This window comes from Urocitellus parryii, chromosome 9 (assembly GCF_045843805.1).
Source record: "Urocitellus parryii isolate mUroPar1 chromosome 9, mUroPar1.hap1, whole genome shotgun sequence".
In the NCBI taxonomy this organism is placed as follows: domain Eukaryota; kingdom Metazoa; phylum Chordata; class Mammalia; order Rodentia; family Sciuridae; genus Urocitellus; species Urocitellus parryii.
The window spans coordinates 140,657,310-140,673,785 of record NC_135539.1 but is presented as its reverse complement, the minus strand read 5'-3'; the positions used below and the strand labels follow the sequence as shown (position 1 = coordinate 140,673,785).

The 16,476-nt window shown below is 44.3% G+C and overlaps 1 protein-coding gene across 1 annotated transcript in view; it reads left to right on the top strand.

The window, feature by feature from the left end:
• Positions 1-16,476, top strand: part of Dnm3 (dynamin 3) — a 431,668-nt gene that overhangs the window by 52,064 nt on the left and 363,128 nt on the right. Inside the window, exon 2 of the mRNA XM_026388451.2 lies at positions 14,241-14,314. Coding sequence (XP_026244236.1) covers positions 14,241-14,314 — 74 coding nt within the window. The remainder of the gene's footprint in view (positions 1-14,240; positions 14,315-16,476) is intronic.

The window sequence follows — 16,476 nt, the reverse complement described above, 5'->3', positions numbered from 1 at the left end:
TATGACTGTTTTCCGGAGCCACCTGTGGTCTAGCTGGAGAAGGAAGACTTAAAGTTGCTTACATGTGTAATGGGGTGGCATCTTCAGAATTTGCTGTAGCAAAATAAGAAACTGCACCTTAATTAAGGGATGCATGCAGCCCATCCATGTTTCCAGGTTCTTGGTTCAGTCAAGAACCAATCCCTTTAGGATTGGTGTGCATCTAAAGCCTTTGGAAGGGCAGCTAAGCCCATCACTGTGGGAAGAGACTGGGGAAGAAAGGCCGGTTGTCTTTAGAAGATTGGCCAGTCTTTCTCAGAGAAGTTTACCAGGGAGAGGAAATTGAAGATGGTATAATTTTTTTCCACGAAAAACTGTTTTTATTATTTTTGTACTTATTTATGGGATACAGTGTGATAATTTGGTACACATATACAATCTGTAGGGATTGGATCAGGATACTTAGCATTTCACTCTCTAAACATTTATCATTTCTTAGTGATAGGATCCTTTGAATTAATTTCTTTCTTTTTTTTTTTTTTTAAATAAAATATGTAATAGCTGGGTGTGGTGGCACATGCCTGTAATCCTAGTTGCTTGGGGGACTGAGGCAGAAGGATCACAAGTTTGAGGCCAGTCTCAGCAACTCGGGCCCTAAGTAACTTAGCAAAACCTTGTCTTAAAATAAAGAAGGGCTGGGGATGTGGCTCAGAGGTTAAGGGCCCCTGGCTGGTACCAAAAAATATATATTATTAATAATAAGAATAGAAGAAGAAAAACTGCTGTAAACTATAGTTACCCTCCTGTAGTGCTGTAGGACACTAGTACTCATTCCTCCAGCTGATTGGATTCTGGTTCCTGCTATCTGCTGTCTGGTCTGCCTCTATTCTCCCTCCCTGCTCCCTTCCTACCCTCTAGCAACCACTGGTCTTCTCTCTACTTTATTGGATCAGCTTTCTTAGGCTCCACATATGAGTGAGAACACACGGCACTTGTTTTTCTGTGCCTGGCTCATTCCACCTGACAGCGTGACCTCTGGTCCCGGGATGGTCTGTTTTGGGGGTAGCTGAAGTTGGTGCTCTACTGAAGCAGTGCCCTGGAGGTTCTGAAATGGGTGGGATCATGTGAGTGCTAGAGAGGACTGAGCAGATGGTGACTGACATCCGTGATGAAGATCCTCATGGCGAACTTGGCAGAGGCTGCATAGAGGTCTCAGCAGTGGAGTTCCCAATGGAACTGTCGCCTTCAGCAGGATCATGGGGTATAGACCAGGAGTCTCCAGGGAGTTGCCATGGGCCGGGGACTTTTTTTTTTTTTTTTTTTTTTAATTGCACCACCTTTGGGTCTTGATGCAACTCAAGGGGTGAGAGAGAGCCTTTATTGGTGTCTGATGTTACTTATGTGGCTCAAGTTTTACCTTTGAAGTGTGAAGGGAATTGAATTTGAGAAACAAAAAGACGTGGCTTGCATGTCAGCTCTGGGGGGCTGTTCATAGCTTTATGGGCACACATTACTCCCTGCACACACAGGGGTTTAATTTCTCTTCCCTACCTCCCTGGCCGGTGTGCCTCCATCCTTAAATGTCTTTGTCTTCCTTTGACAACCTGGAAAATGCTTACTCATCATTCAAAATTCATGTCAGATATTATTTCTCCTTTTTGAATAAGCAGAGATTAGGGAGTCTAAAAACAATTCTTGGCTTCCTAATTAGCAATATAGAAAAATGCCTGCCTTGCTTAAATCACTGGCTGCTTAGGGACAGAGTGAAATGACTTGCATTGAGGGAGAGCTGAGCTGTAGTAGGAAAATCACGGAAGACAGGGCTTTGGCCTGCGTGGGGGAGGGCCTGGAAGTTCCATCCCAGCTCTGAGGTATTTACAAATGTGGTAAGGAGAAAGCTGGGAAGTGAAAAGAAGCTTAAGAAGCTTACCTTGTGTCAGATTGGACTTATGGAGGGTCTCAAATGGGGAAGAGGACTTTCCATGCAAAGAAGTGATCATCAGGACACGGTCTGTTAATGGTCAAGGGAGGTATTTTGAGTGGATTTGAGCCCAGCACACAGAATTGCTTTTACAGAAGGATGAAAAAGCCAGACAGGAACGTCAACTTGGAGTTAGGACACTGAGGGTGAAATCCAGGAGCAGGCTCAAAACCACAGCTCAAGACTGAAGTCATTTCCAGTTCTAAGAGGTGGCCCACCGCTGACGGGTGGAGACAAAGGCCTGTGGCTATGAGTTGTGCCAGGAGGGGACCGGGACTGGATTATTGGATGTCGTCTCAATCCCTGTCCATTGTAGCTTTCAAAGATAAGATGAGGAAGTGAATGAAGTAGCTTGCAAAACATTGGTATTTTAAATCGTAGTTGAATTTCACTTTGTTAAAAACATCTTAATTCCTTCCTCCCGTCAGTTTCTTTGTGGCCATTACGGAGGCCCACAGACTCTTGCACCTGAGAGCCCAGCTTCATGTGCCCTGCCCCCATTAACTAGTCTTCTGACGTGCGATGAACCACGTTAAGAATGTTTTGCACAGAATCTTGACAATGTACTTTAACTTGAAAAATCTGACATAATTCTCAGTCTACTTTTTGGAATTAAAATATATTCATCTTTTCTATTTTATAGATACCTAACTTGTTTTGGAAACTAGGTTATTTTCATCAAAGAGCCCTAACTTCCAGGGAATGTCTGTTCACTATGATTTCCTGGGCCTTTTGTATTTCACTTAAGTCTCTAACAAATGATCCTAGGGGAGGAAAAGAAGGCGACGTTGATGGAAGTCCTGCTGTGTGCTTAATGCATATTGTTGAGTGACAAGGTCAATAAACCTTAGAGTAAGTGACACTACTTTTATTTCACAGATCTGGAGATTTAGAGAGAGGATGTAAAATGTAGCCAAGGTAACATGAGAGGTGGACCCAGGCCATTCTGGAACCCCGTATCCTTGTCCTACCACATTGTGCTGCAAGGCAGAAATAATTCCAGGTGGGATTCATTTTTAAAGAAACCCCAAACCTGACCACCTCTGCAGCCCCTACCCTGGTCCAAGGCTCTGATGTTCTGCCTAGATTGCCCTCGCCTCTCCCACTGGTTTTACCCTCTTCTGTCTTGGACACCAAGAGCTCATTTTTAACAGCTGATGTGATCCTTTACAAATGCAAGTCGGGTCCTGTGACATCTCTGCTCAGAATCTTTCAACAGCCTCCCCCACGACCCCCATTTCATACAGAGAAAGCCAGAGTCCCTGTGATATCCTTTGAGACCACCCATTGCGCTGTCTCAGTGCCTTCCTCTTGCGAATTCCTCTCTCGAGGGCTGAGCACCATCTCCCTGGCACCTGCGTGGCCAGTGCACTCACCCCTCCACGCCTGCTCAAATCACGTTTTCTCCACGAGGCTTGCCTTGACCCACTGCTTTAAACTGCAGCCCCAGGGGGAACCTATGTGCAATCATTCAGGATTTCTAAGCCTCTGATAAAATGCTTTAAATCTCTCAAATTCTCTCTATGTTCAATGATGCCTTTTTTTTAATGTTGAAGTACACAATTGGAGTCCATCTAAAACAACACGGCATATATCTCTATCTATCTATCTATCTATCTATCTATCTATCTATCTATCTATCTATATTTTCACATGAAATAAAGACTTGGTGTTTTCCAGTCACTGACTGTACCTTACTGTAAGAACTGCACTCCACACTGGGACCCAGGATATGTATGCAAAATAGAAGACGGAGTGTTTTGGAATACTTCTGTGTGTGATACACTCAGGTATTTTCTGTCCAGTTTCATTCCTTTCAATTTCTTTTTTTTTTAAAGTGTAAGTCATGATCTACAAAACTGTTATCAGACTCACTTATTGGTTATAGCCCATGATTTTAAAATTATCAAACTATGACTCTTTAAATACCGTTAACTTGGGAAATGAGCTAAGAATCTTACATGTTAACTTCTTGAAAACAGACCATGGAGAGAGATGAATGGAACTCATTTATACATCGGAGTTATTGGCGTCTGACTTAGTGAAGCGTGAACATTCACACTCGTAATAAGAGATGGTCTAGATTATGTAATGATTTAACAGGCTTCTATTTTATTCACAGTATTTGTTGATGTTAGGACTCTTGCATTAGAAATGCCTTTTTTTAATCCAATGGGCCAGGAGGTTTCTTTCCCTTTTTTCTTTCCTGCCAAATTTCAATGTTTTGATTGTCAGCCAATTGTTCATTTTCCTGTCTACATTGAGATTAGATGCTGACGATGAAGAAAACATTTAATTGGGAAAAAAATAATACGTGGTTCATTGTTTCAAAGCATCAAAATGTTCATATTCTATGTAGACTGTTGTACACTTAAATATTTTCAGTGTCTTAATTTCCCAGCACAGAAGATACTGAGTTGCTGTCTCTGTAATAACTCTGATACAGCAGAGTCTATGAATGTGAAATTCCCTAATGTGGTCTTCTTACCAGTGCCGCTGTGCCCTGCTTCAGCTGTAGGACGGGATCCCGCTGGTCCCGGCCTCCCTTCCTCTTGCCCCTCTTCCTTCCTCCCTGTTTCCTGCCTCCCTCTTCCTCCTCCCTTCTAAGGAATACTGTTGGGCACCTGCCGTGGGCCTGGCCTCAGGGAGAAAGCGATGGAGGTGATCCTGCGCTCGTGGGACCCAGACTGGGCGCTGGCCTCGCGGTTGTGGAGGAGACACCAGGAAGCTGCTCAGTGGCCAGCTGGAGGCCAGAGCAGGTTCTGTGCAGTGTCAGGCTGGGAGAACGTGAGGATTCACAGGGGCGTCGGAGGACATTTGTGTTGTTCTCGAACTCTCAAGACGTGGACACGGAGTCTCTCGAGGAGGAGGCGAGTGGCAGCTGAACCTCAGCTGCTGCGTGGCCAGGGTCTCCGGCCCCTGCTCCCTCTTTATGGTCAGGCTGCGGCCCAGACCCCACGTGGTCACGGCTTTATTACAGGGTTGTGCCGTTAAAGACCTCTTTTCAGAAAGCACACACTGAACTGAAGACTTCTACCACGACTGGTTCTGTGACTTGAAATCATAATTGGAACAATTAGAGATGCGTCAGTGGGGAGGCCATGAAAGGGGGCCATTAAGGGCTCATAAAGGCCTCTCCTCGGGGGAATGCAGACTTTTCTTCTCTAAGTATTTGAGTTCTTTTCACTGGTGCTGTTAAGTGGCTAGAAATAACACTTGCCACACGCGTGTGGAATGCTCTAGATGCCAGGGGTTCACTTGGCTCTGGGTCTGAATGGAGCACACTGTGGCTGGAATGTGTGTTGACTCTTGGCTGGTTGAAGAGTTTGTTCCATGATGAGTGTTAGCCTTCTGTGGGAGGCAGAAGCACAGCAGCCAGAGCTCCCAGATGGAAAGGTCAGAGCCACATGTGTTCATGTTGAGGCGTGTTCCTTGTCACACCCCCAAAATCTAGACAGTGTGGCAAGACGGACATAGCTATGGGTAAGCTTGCAAAAAGATTACTTCTGCTTCCTTATAGAGGCCTGTGAGTTTGAGGAACAAATTTGAGTAAATAATTACCAAGTAGATTTCAAGATAACATACCACTACTTCTAAAAGTGATGACGATGGTACTGATCATCTTGGGGGTAGCCTTGACCCCTGCTCTGTGCTGGGCCTAACTGGAAACATTTCAGTCCTTCCCTACAGCTGCAAAGCGCTTTGGAAACCAATTATAACTCATCCAGCAAAACTTAATTTCACTTAGCACTTGTTAACCAGCAAACTTGACCTCAACTGATGTGAGGCGGTTCACCGTTGGCGTTTTCTCACTCAATACTCAATTTGTTCTGCTAGAGAAACGCTGGTGAGTTTGGTTCCAGATGCTTCTGCGGACTCTGATGGTGGTGCGCATCATTTTACTTCTCTAAAATCAGAAAGTCTTGAGTTTCCTTGGACATCTGTCCACAGCAGAGAGACTTCTGTTATTCCTCCCCCTCCTTCCAGTTTACGGCTGAGGTAGTGCACCCTGCGTTCAAACCCCGGCATTTTAGTGCTAGAATCTGCTCTAAGCCACCACACTATACAGTCTTAAAAAGAAGTGTTTTAAAGCATTCCGCAGAAATTGAAATCTTTAGCTAATAAAACTGTAGTCATGATAGAAAAATTCTGACTTGGGTAGAATCATTCCCCTCGTACCACTCTGCTCTCGATTTCCCCTGTTAAACAATGTCTTCAACACAAGTGGACATGGTTGTATCAGCGGATTTTGCCAGAACTGATTGTTCCATCTTTGACCCAATGGTCTGTTCTCCTTTGGATTTAAGTGTTCAAAGCTTTTGTGGTGAATTCTGAAGTGTGCTATTGGGTTTCGGGAGAAAGAACCAACAACACTGCTAAGGCTCTCAACGAAGGTGCTCCAAGCACCAGGGGAGGCCACCCGTCAGACTAGCCCTTCCATCCCGGGACTGTCACAGAACTGTCACTTTCATCACACGTTGGTGTACTGACTACCAGTGGACACGTAGTTTAAATATCATTCCTGATACATACAAGTTTGTCATATAGCCTACAGTGAACACTCGGAGAAAATAGTTCTTAGGTTGACTCATTCATATGCCTTCTTTAGTCAGCAGAACTTATTGAATGGGCAGCAAGAATTTAGTGAGTTCTGTTATTCTGTCTTTCTACCAGTGACTGTTAGTACATTTTGGGACTTAAAGCTATTAAAAATATTTTCCCTAAACTGTCACTGAGAACATAGTTTCAGGAGTAACTTAGAAGTTGAGAATTAGCTATGTACTTGTAACATGTGTGTATCTAGTTTTGTGTGTGTGTGTGTGTGTGTGTGTGTGTGAGAGAGAGAGAGAGAATTAGATAGAGTGCTTTTTCTTATTTACCTCTTTGTTGTCTAAAATATGAAACTCAACAATATAAGACCCTGAGAGAAAATCAAGTAAATATGCAAGGAAAATGTTTTTTTTTAGGTAAGAAAGTAATAGATCACATACATGATACTTCTATTTTTAATTAAGAATTTACATACTTAAAGAATTATCCCATAGAATTTACCAAAAAATTGGCAATTTTAATTCTAGGGTGCTGAATTTGCTTTTTCAGTAAGTTGTCATTGAGCACCACCTTTGTATATCCCACCAAGGTGTGCCCTCCGTGACCCACTTCTTGTGATTAGGTCACACCTCATAAGCCTCCATGACGTCTTAATAGTGCCATAAAATTATGACTCCATCAATGGATTAATCCACTGATGAGGTCAGAGCCCTACTGATCCACAGTTGTCACGGCCACATGGTTCCACCTTGGACATTGCTGCACTGGGGACCAAGGCTTCAACACATGGGCCTTTGGTGGGCACTTCATACCCAAACCATAACAGGAGGCCTTTCAGCCTCTGGGATACCAGGTCGTAGGGCTGTGTCTTATTATTTTTTTCTTTTTAAAAATGTATTTCTTACATAGATGGCAATAGTGGAGTGCATTACATTCATAAGAATAAGATTGGGGCTGGGGATGTGGCTCAGGCGGTAGCGTGCTCACCTGGCGTGTGTGCGGCCCGGGTTCGATCCTCAGCACCACATACAAAGATGTTGTGTTCACCAAAAACTAAAAAAGAAAAAAATAAATATTAAAAAATTCTCTCTCTCTCTCTCTCTCTCTCTCTCTCTCTCTCTCTCTTTAAAAGAATAAGATCACGGCATTTGCAGGGAAATGGATGGCATTAGGGCTGCGTCTTATGCAGGCCTCCCCAGGTTTCCAGGCTGGAAAGTGTGGGAGTTAACTGGAATTGAGGCGGAAGCCCTCTGACTTTGTCTTTTCCACCGGTATCTCTTTAGAAACTCCACAGGAAGGTGTGGCTGATGGGACAGAATATCTAGCCTTCTGAGTGTTCTTTCTCACTAGTGCCCCAGTGACACACAACCTGGTTCTTGGGGGGGACAAAAAGCATCTGTTCAGGTTTAAAGCACAAACACAAAACACACACACTGGTAGGCAATGTATCTGATACTGTATTTAATAGAGGACAATTTTAATGTAGAATGTGAAATAAAGCTCGTTGGCGGGAGGCAATGAGGAAAAGGAGGTGGAGACGCACCAGCCTGGGGCAGGGTCCCTCTGCTCCCTCCCACGCCCCTGGTAGAACAGGGTCACCTGCAGCGACTCCGTGTCTGAGCCTTCGGGGGCTCCTGTCTTCTCTTTTTCCCTGCCATCTCTTGCCCGTAGCTTCATTCCCACGATTGCCTAGTGGCCTAAGGTGGTCAGGCCACAGGTGACCAGCAGGGAGAAGAGGAAGGAGAAAGGTACTCACCGGATTAGACTCTTTGGAGGAACTGTGTGGACGGCACTCGGCGGCCTGTAATGACACCTTACTGTCTAGAAGTTAGTCACGAGGACACCCCATTTACAAGGGAGGCTGGGAAATGGGGTTGGTTTATTTATCTATGAAAGGTGGGCACACTGCCATTCCTGATAACAGTTGGATTCTGTCAATAAGAAAGGGGAAAGGATATTGGGAAGACGACTGGTGGTCCTTATGGTGGTCTACTTTGCCATTCACCTTCATGGCAGCCAGCCAGGGTAAGGTGTGACCTGTGATTTGGAATAAATTGAGAGCTAAGTGCCTCTGTTTTGTACCCAGACTTAGTAATCCGGTGGCTTTGGATTCCTGAACAAATTGACTTTTGTGAAAAGGCAAATAAAATGGATTAAACATCAAGGCCCAGGTTCTTGACAGTGTTCCCTGGCGGGTGAGGACATGGTGTTTGTGAACTGAGAAGTGTCTTTATTTTGTTTATACATCTCTGATAGAGGAACTTTGCATTCTAAATCTTTTAGTGGGAACCATCGATTATTGATCAATTAGATTTAAGAAGAGTATATTGCTTAGGATGTTAAAGTTTTGTGAGTAAAAAACGAGTATTGAAATCTTTTAGATGGTAATAAACAAAAAGCGTTCTTTCCTGCAACGGGTCTTGTAACTATGTTTTCCAAAACCTGCTGACGTCGGTATTGAATGCTTTAAATGATAGAGTAACGGGTAGCAAAGCTGTGATCTTTTACAAGTCTCCGTGTGATAATGTCTCACTGTGTGCCAGTAATTTAGGGAGGAAAAAGGAAACTGCAGTGGAAAATTTCCAATTAAATCTGTGGATTTTGGCATAATGACTTCCTTCAGCAATGACAGTGGCCTTGCGGTGGTTGGCAGGCTCTCGGTCAGGGAGCACAAGCTCAGGGCCACTGTGACAGCGCCATTGTGTTGGGGCTGGAATCAAAGCAGGACCTCAGCACTTCTTGGGGAGGGGTGGCAGCATTTGGGAGTGATCTTTCTCTCTCCTCCTTCCTTTCTGTCTCCCATCTCCCCCACTCTTTTTCTTTTTTTTTTTTTTTTGGATTATCATTTTGAAGTGTTAGGAGAAGGTAATTCCAAGGGGATTATTTGGGGGTACAAAAAATTATATTTTTAAAATGAAGTTTTAAAAGGCTATTCTGTTGGTAAGGACTACTTTTTAAAAATACATCACTCACTACTCATTTGGTCTGTAGCTTCAACTTTCTGCTCTGTGACTGCAAGTTATCCCCACACAGGACTTTTATTCTGAGTTCCAACCCTTCAGTTTAACCCCGTCTGGATCTTCCCAGGCACCAAAAGATCAACAAGTCCAGCGTGTCCCCTTATGTTCTTCCCATACAGCTCTGAAAACATACCAGAGTCTAATGATCACCCGCGAGTGCAATGGCTCTACTCTCTAGGTTTGAGTCCCGGGTATCACTTACTAGCTTTGTGACCCTGTGCAAATTATGTGACTTTTCTGTGCCCGTTTCCTCATCTGTGAAGCGATAATAGTAATAGTGATTACCTCATAGGATGGTTATGAGGTCAAATTTTCTCTCTCCCTCCCTCTCCGCCTCTTGGTGAAATAGATTGTGCTGGCGCATGGTAGGCACCACATAAAAATCAGCTAAGGTAGAACTTCCTTTCTTTCCTGTCCTGGTAGTGGGCCACATGGATCCAGCTACCCCAACCAGGAAAGTGAGCCTCAACCTAACTCTTCCATATCCAATTCCACAACAAGACAACCATTGAGTCCTTCCTGTTTCTTTCCACCTCCATCCATTTCTGCCCTGGATTGGACCTTTGTTTTGTTTTTTTCTTCTTCCTGAGCAACCTGATGGGTTAGTGACTGGTTTAAGTCTTCCCCTTTTCCTGTTCTCTATTTAGCCCCCAGTAAGTTTTCTAAAATGCAGACCTCATCACTTAACCCTCCTGAGTGCCTTTCAGATCTCACAGGGGGACATCAGCGCCAAGCGAGGGCTTCAGGGCCTGCCAGCTCCCTTTCCTCCCCGGTCTTTCTGACTGTCCTCCATATCTGCATTTCCTTATCGTCCTCTGCTGCAGATTCTCTGTCCAGTGCCTCCCACCTCGGGTTCCTTCTCTACAGTGCCTGCTGGCAGGTCACCCGGACAGAAGCTCCTTGCTCTGTCCACTGCTCCTCTGGGGTGCTTATCCGCGGCACCTGTCCTGGTTGACAGTCACCTGCTGGCATTCTCTGCCCAGCCCGCGCTCCTTCTCCTGTGATGAGTCAGTCACTCGAATCCGCTTCTGGAAGAGCAGCGCTGGGCTCCCATCTTCGTTGCAGGCGGTTCTTGGCTTTTCACTGCACCATGACCACTTACATTTAGAGTGAAGAAAGCCGTCGTCTCCCAAGTTACTGGATTGGCTGCGAGAGGGGCAGGTTCCTCTTGGCTTTGTCGACACAGCCAGTGTGTTCACCCTTTCCTGGCTTCCAGAGTTCGGTCATTTCCTAGTGGAGCAAAACAATCTCTCTTCGTAACAAAGTTTCTGGAAGAGCCGAGAAGAAATGTTACCGAGACTGTTCTCAGACCCTAGTGTGAGAATTGCTCTCTGCCTTTTGTCCAGGAGTCCGGCAGTCATGAGGGGACACGAGCTTACTGTCTGAAGCACAGATGTTAGGACGGCAGGCTTGACCTTCATTTGGTGGGTTCAGAGACGAGGGCATTTCAGTTGCAGCTCTTGGTGGCACAGACAGGGAGGTGCTCCCTCTGCCCTGTGCGGACCTGCCACCATGAGGCCCTGACAGGCCTGGAGCCAGCTCGACGCGGTCCAGTCTCCAGATGACTCAGGAAAGTGGCTCTCATGTGCATGGTTCAAACGGGGCTCTGTGGCTCTCGTTGTGTGCATATGAATTAGGCCACAAACTTAAAGAAAAGGTACAGTCTAAAGTAACACTAAAGGTATGATCATCATTTTCCCTAAACTAACATGTGGATAAGCCATTCAGCTTTCTGGAGGAAACCAAGCACCGATTGCACAACTAATGGACCACTCAGATTGCTTGTGCCAGTGCCTTGGCTCAGTGTGGGTGGGGGCAGCCGTGAGGAACTGAGTTCTCCAAAGCATGGTGGCTGGTCAACACCCAGAAGGAGGTTCAGGTGGAGTTGGTGGCTCCTCACATCCAAACTCCATTCGCAAAACATGAATCTACCTTGCCTGGCAATTCAAGGGTTTTTAGGCAAGAGAATTCTTCAGTGTTGGGAGAAGCACTCTGTGGCCGTGTCACGCCAACCATCAGAGAACATTAACCCCTTGTTCTGTGGCCCTTGGGTTTTAAAATGCGGTCAGATGTTGGGCTTCATTTGAGCCACACAACTGGAACTATCGTTAGGATCGTGGAGTTTAGTAGTAAAAACCCTGAGGTTCAGGGAGGGTTTTGCCCAGTCAGGGGTTCAAAGCAAGGGTCTCCCTCTCCCCCATGAGGGTTCATCATGACCTTAGCTCACAGCAGGAGTGTGCCGGGCAGGGGGTTTTATTTTGCTGGGTCGATATAACGAGATGTACATTCAGGATGCCCAACTAGCTGCTCACTCTGTGTTGGGGAGAGATTCCTCTCTGTGCTTCATTGCATTTTTGAGACTCCCATGAAGGAGCAGAGACTTTCACATGGCAAGGTTTGGTCACCCGATCTTTTATTTCTGGTGAAAGTGTATGTGTTAGGAGCAGGACTGGAGAGCCCCCCACCGCAGCCTGGAGGTGAGTTGGCAGGAGCAGGGGTGGGTGCCTAGGACCATTCATTACTCTCAATGCAAAGTTCTGCTTGCTTAATTAAAAAAAAAATAGGGAAAACTATTGACTGGATTTGTGGGTTTGCTTTTCATCCAAATACAGGGTAATTATTTGATAAGTAAAATGACAGATGTGTTCTGTTTTGCTTTAGTGTAGTTAACAGGGCTGAGTTGAAAGAGTCCCAGAGTAAAGGTTGAAAGGGTCTAAATCTCCTTTTTCCTCGCTGCTGCCACCTCCTCCTCTTTCTTTTTCTTTCTCTCCATCTCCTCAGAAAACATTTTATGGTTCTGTTGAACGGCGTCACTCGGGCACCTAAGACCTGCACGTTTCTCTTTGGCCTCTCTAAGTTCTAAAACCTCATTCCTGGCCCTCACAGCTCAAATCGAGGCCCTCCACTCTTTACCCTGCAGATGTGTGTTTCCTTCCTTCATCTTATTTTTCCAGTTAGCCTCTTCCTTCTGGCTAGAGGCCAGAGTAGATGCCCTGTTCCTTGGGATCCAATTATAAATGGTTATTGAAACCATCCAAACTTGCATTATCTTAGTGTACTCCCTGGAGAATATTGAAAGAAGGAGGGCTCAGTTATGTGTGTTCTAAACATCACAAGGGGCACATTGGTCTCTCCCACCTGAGCGCCAGTGTGGCCCACTGTTCTGTGGACCTGCCTCGTCTTTCCTTTGCATTTTAAGCTCCAGCCATTCCCACAGTGTCTCCCTAGCATTGCTCAGTCTCTCGGTGATTTTTTTTTTAAAAAATTATGAATAAATCATATTGTTTATTTCAGGTGGCATTTTTGGTTTTTTTGGAGCGCAAACAAATTTTGTTCTATTCCCATACGGTGACATTCTAAATGAACCCTGGCCCATGGAGTTGAGGAAGTCAAGAACTTCGTTTTGAGGCTGTGCAGTACTCCTTCCTCTCCCAACATATTCACTAACGTATTGGCCAGGGGGGATTCGCTTGGTGCTCTCTGTAGCTCTCCCTTCAGAGCATGCCCTGGATGGTGGTCACTCTGCCTGACACCCTTGGCTCTCAACCCCCTGGAGCTTGTTAGGAGGCCAGATGACACATCTTCTGCAGAATATCATGCATCAGCATGTTCAGAATGGGTCCTGGTGTCTGGGTTGCAGCACCATCCTGCAGGCTGGGAACCACTTTGCAAGACATATGGAATCAAAAGTGTATTTTGAATGGAATTCTGTGATGGTCGTCCTAAAAGTTGTGAGGCATTGTATGTGTGTTGAAATACTATTAAGGGTGTGTGTGTGTGGGTATATGTCTCTGTGTGTGTATGTATACAAACACATATACATATGATTCACGGATGTTGTAGAATCAGTAATTATTTCTGTGGCACTGTTGATATGATTTTGCATGATGCTTTGTTTGCTGCTATTTTATAGGTTTAGGGTATTTTAACATGCCATTTTCAACATGATGTTCATTTGTCATGAACTCCTATTTATCAGGAATGAATGAGAAGAAACAAAACTCAAGTTGCAATATTTTTTCTGGTGTTTTTACTTCTGTAGAAACAATATTTGCCTTCATTTGATTCCACAATTTGTATGTCCTTTTATTGTAGAAAAATTTAAGGATATTTAGAAGACAGTCTATTCTACCTTCTTAGTCATGGCCAGAATTCAATGATGCTAACATTGATTTTCAAGCCAGAGAGAGTCCTGATTTCTTTTTAATCATCAAAATGAGTTTAAGGAATAATTTTAGCTTCAAATGTTCTTATTAATGCTAATTCTCTGAAAATGAAAGTGAATTGCTAACACACTAAAATTTAATGCAAGCTTTGATTAATTTCAGGTTCAAAGTATGAATGACACTTTCCAGTGAGGTCATTATGGTAATAGATTAATATTCCTTATATTCTTATATTAATATAAGACCTTTCCCCTCTTTAACTTTTAAAATGCTTCTTTTTTCCATATTTTTAATCAGTATCTTAGGGCTGTACATATGGTGGGATTTCCTGTTATATACTCATACACGCACACAATATAACAATATAATTTGGCCAATATCACTTCCCACTATTTCCCCCTTCCCTCCCCTCCTCCCTCCCTTCTTTAGGTGATTGACACATTGAAAGGTTGGGAATTGGAAGAATTAATGTGGAACTTATCAGTGTACAGGTGATCAGAATTCCTGAATGCCTTAATATGTTTTTTTTTCTTACTTCTTTAGGGACTTTCTTCCTCGAGGGTCGGGCATTGTAACAAGACGACCTCTGGTGCTGCAGCTGGTCACTTCCAAAGCAGGTAATGAGCGGGGTTGTTGGCTGCACCCACAGGGGATGCCTTGGCACCTGCCACCTTCATTGCTGGGTTGGACAATGGAAATATTCTTGGGACCACTCTGCTGTGGGCAGCTGCCTGCCTTTCTCTCCAGAATGCTCCCTTCCTCGTTGCTCTTATTCCTCTGGTGACATTAAAGGGAAAGTCCTATTTACGTATAGATTTTGTTTGTTGTTTTGCTTTTCGAGACTGGACCTTGCTTTGTTGTTTGGGCTGACCTTGAACTTCTGGGCTCAAGCTGTCTTCCTGCCTCAGCCCCCTCCTATTTCAGGGGACTGTTGTTTCACGTGATAGTGTCCTTTGAAGCACAAAGTTTTTCATTTTGGTGAATTCCAATTATCGTCTTTTTTAAATTCATTGCTCATGCTTTTGATGTGATATCTAAGAATCGAATCCTTTGCCAAAATCAAGGTCCTGTTTTCTTCTAAGAGTTTTATGATTTTGCTTTTACATTTAGGCCTTTGATCCATTTTGAGTGATTTTTTTTTAAACTGTTACATTGTTGCATTGTAGTTAGATATATTAGTGGGGTTCACTTTGACATGGCTGGGTGTGCGTGGAATGTAATTTGCTCCATTTCAGCCCCTGTCCTTCCTCGTTCCTCACCTCCCTCCTGATGTTCATTTTTAATTCACTGTGAGGTAATGGTCCACTTCATCTTCTGCTTAGGGACACACAGCAAAATTTATTGAAAAGATACTCTTTTTTACATTGCATAATCTCAGCACCCTTGTCAAAAATCTGTTGACCATAGCTACTTGGGTATGCATCTGGACTCTGAATTCTGTTCAGCTGATCTTTGTCCTGTGCCTGTTCCACACTGTCCGCATTACCCTTGCTAAGTTGAGAAGTAGGAGTTCTTCTGCCTACACTGCACCCCAACCAAGAGTGTTTTGGCTATTCTGGGTCCCTCAAAATTCTACATGAATTGTAGAACTACCTTGTTTTGTCCCATCAACACAAGGCTGGTTTAACATCTGAAAGTCAATTAACTTAAGGGTTTGGATATGAGGTGTTCCCCCAAAGCTCCTGTGTTAATGAAGGAACATTCAGAGGTGAAATGATTGGGTTAAGAGAGCTGTGGCCTAATCAGCCCCTCCTAGTTCCAATGGACCGACTGGGTGGTAACTGTAGGCAGGTGGGACATGGCTGGTCACTGGGGTGTGTCCTGGAAGGGGTCTCCTTCCCTGTAGGCCCCCAGCCCTCCTTGCTTCCTGGCGGCCACTAATGGAGTGGTTCTCCTGCCCCCTGCCCTTCCTGATGAAAACTTGTAGTGCACTTGGAATGAGGGGGAAGGTCCTCAACCTGATAAAGGGCCATGTGACAACTCGCTAGCGAAGGTGCCGAGTGGTGAGAGGCTGGATGCTTTCCCACCAAGATCAGGAGCAGAACAAGCGTCTCGGCTCTTGTCAGTGTGTTCCCCCCGTCCTGGAGGTGTCTGTTGCAGATAGTATGATTATGTAGATAGAAAATCTGAAGGCATTCACTAAAATACTATTAGAATTAATAAATGGTTTCAGAAAGATGGCAGGGTACAAGAAAATGTATAAAAATCAATTGTATTTCTATGCACTTGCAATGAACAATCCAAACATGGAATTAAGAAAACTATTCCATCTGTACCGCATCAAAAAGAATGCACTGGTTAGGAATAAATTTAACCAAAGAAATGCAAGAAATTAGAGGAGATCTAAATTAATTGGGAAAATATCCCTTGTTCATTTATGGGAAGACTTAACAATGTTAAGACGGAAATATTCCCCCAATAGACTAATGAATTCAATGCAATTCTGTCAGAATCCCAAATGCTGATCTATGTAAAATCTGATGCTTTTCTGATTTCAGATTTTAAACCAGCCATCTCAGTCTACATTTGGCTATAGATGAAATATTTTTAATTGAGCCTCTTGGGTATGTTGGTTGTATAGTCATGTGATCTTCATTTTGAAGTTCAATACTTAACATGCACATCCTGGAGGGCTGAGAAGAGAGACCTGTGATCAGAATATCAAGCTTCCCTACCTCTGGGGTCTTCTGTGCGCATCGACCAGGGGGAAATAACCTCACACCTGAGCTCCTTTGCGGGTAACACGGGCCTTTCACTCCCCCTTCTGCTGCCCACCCCT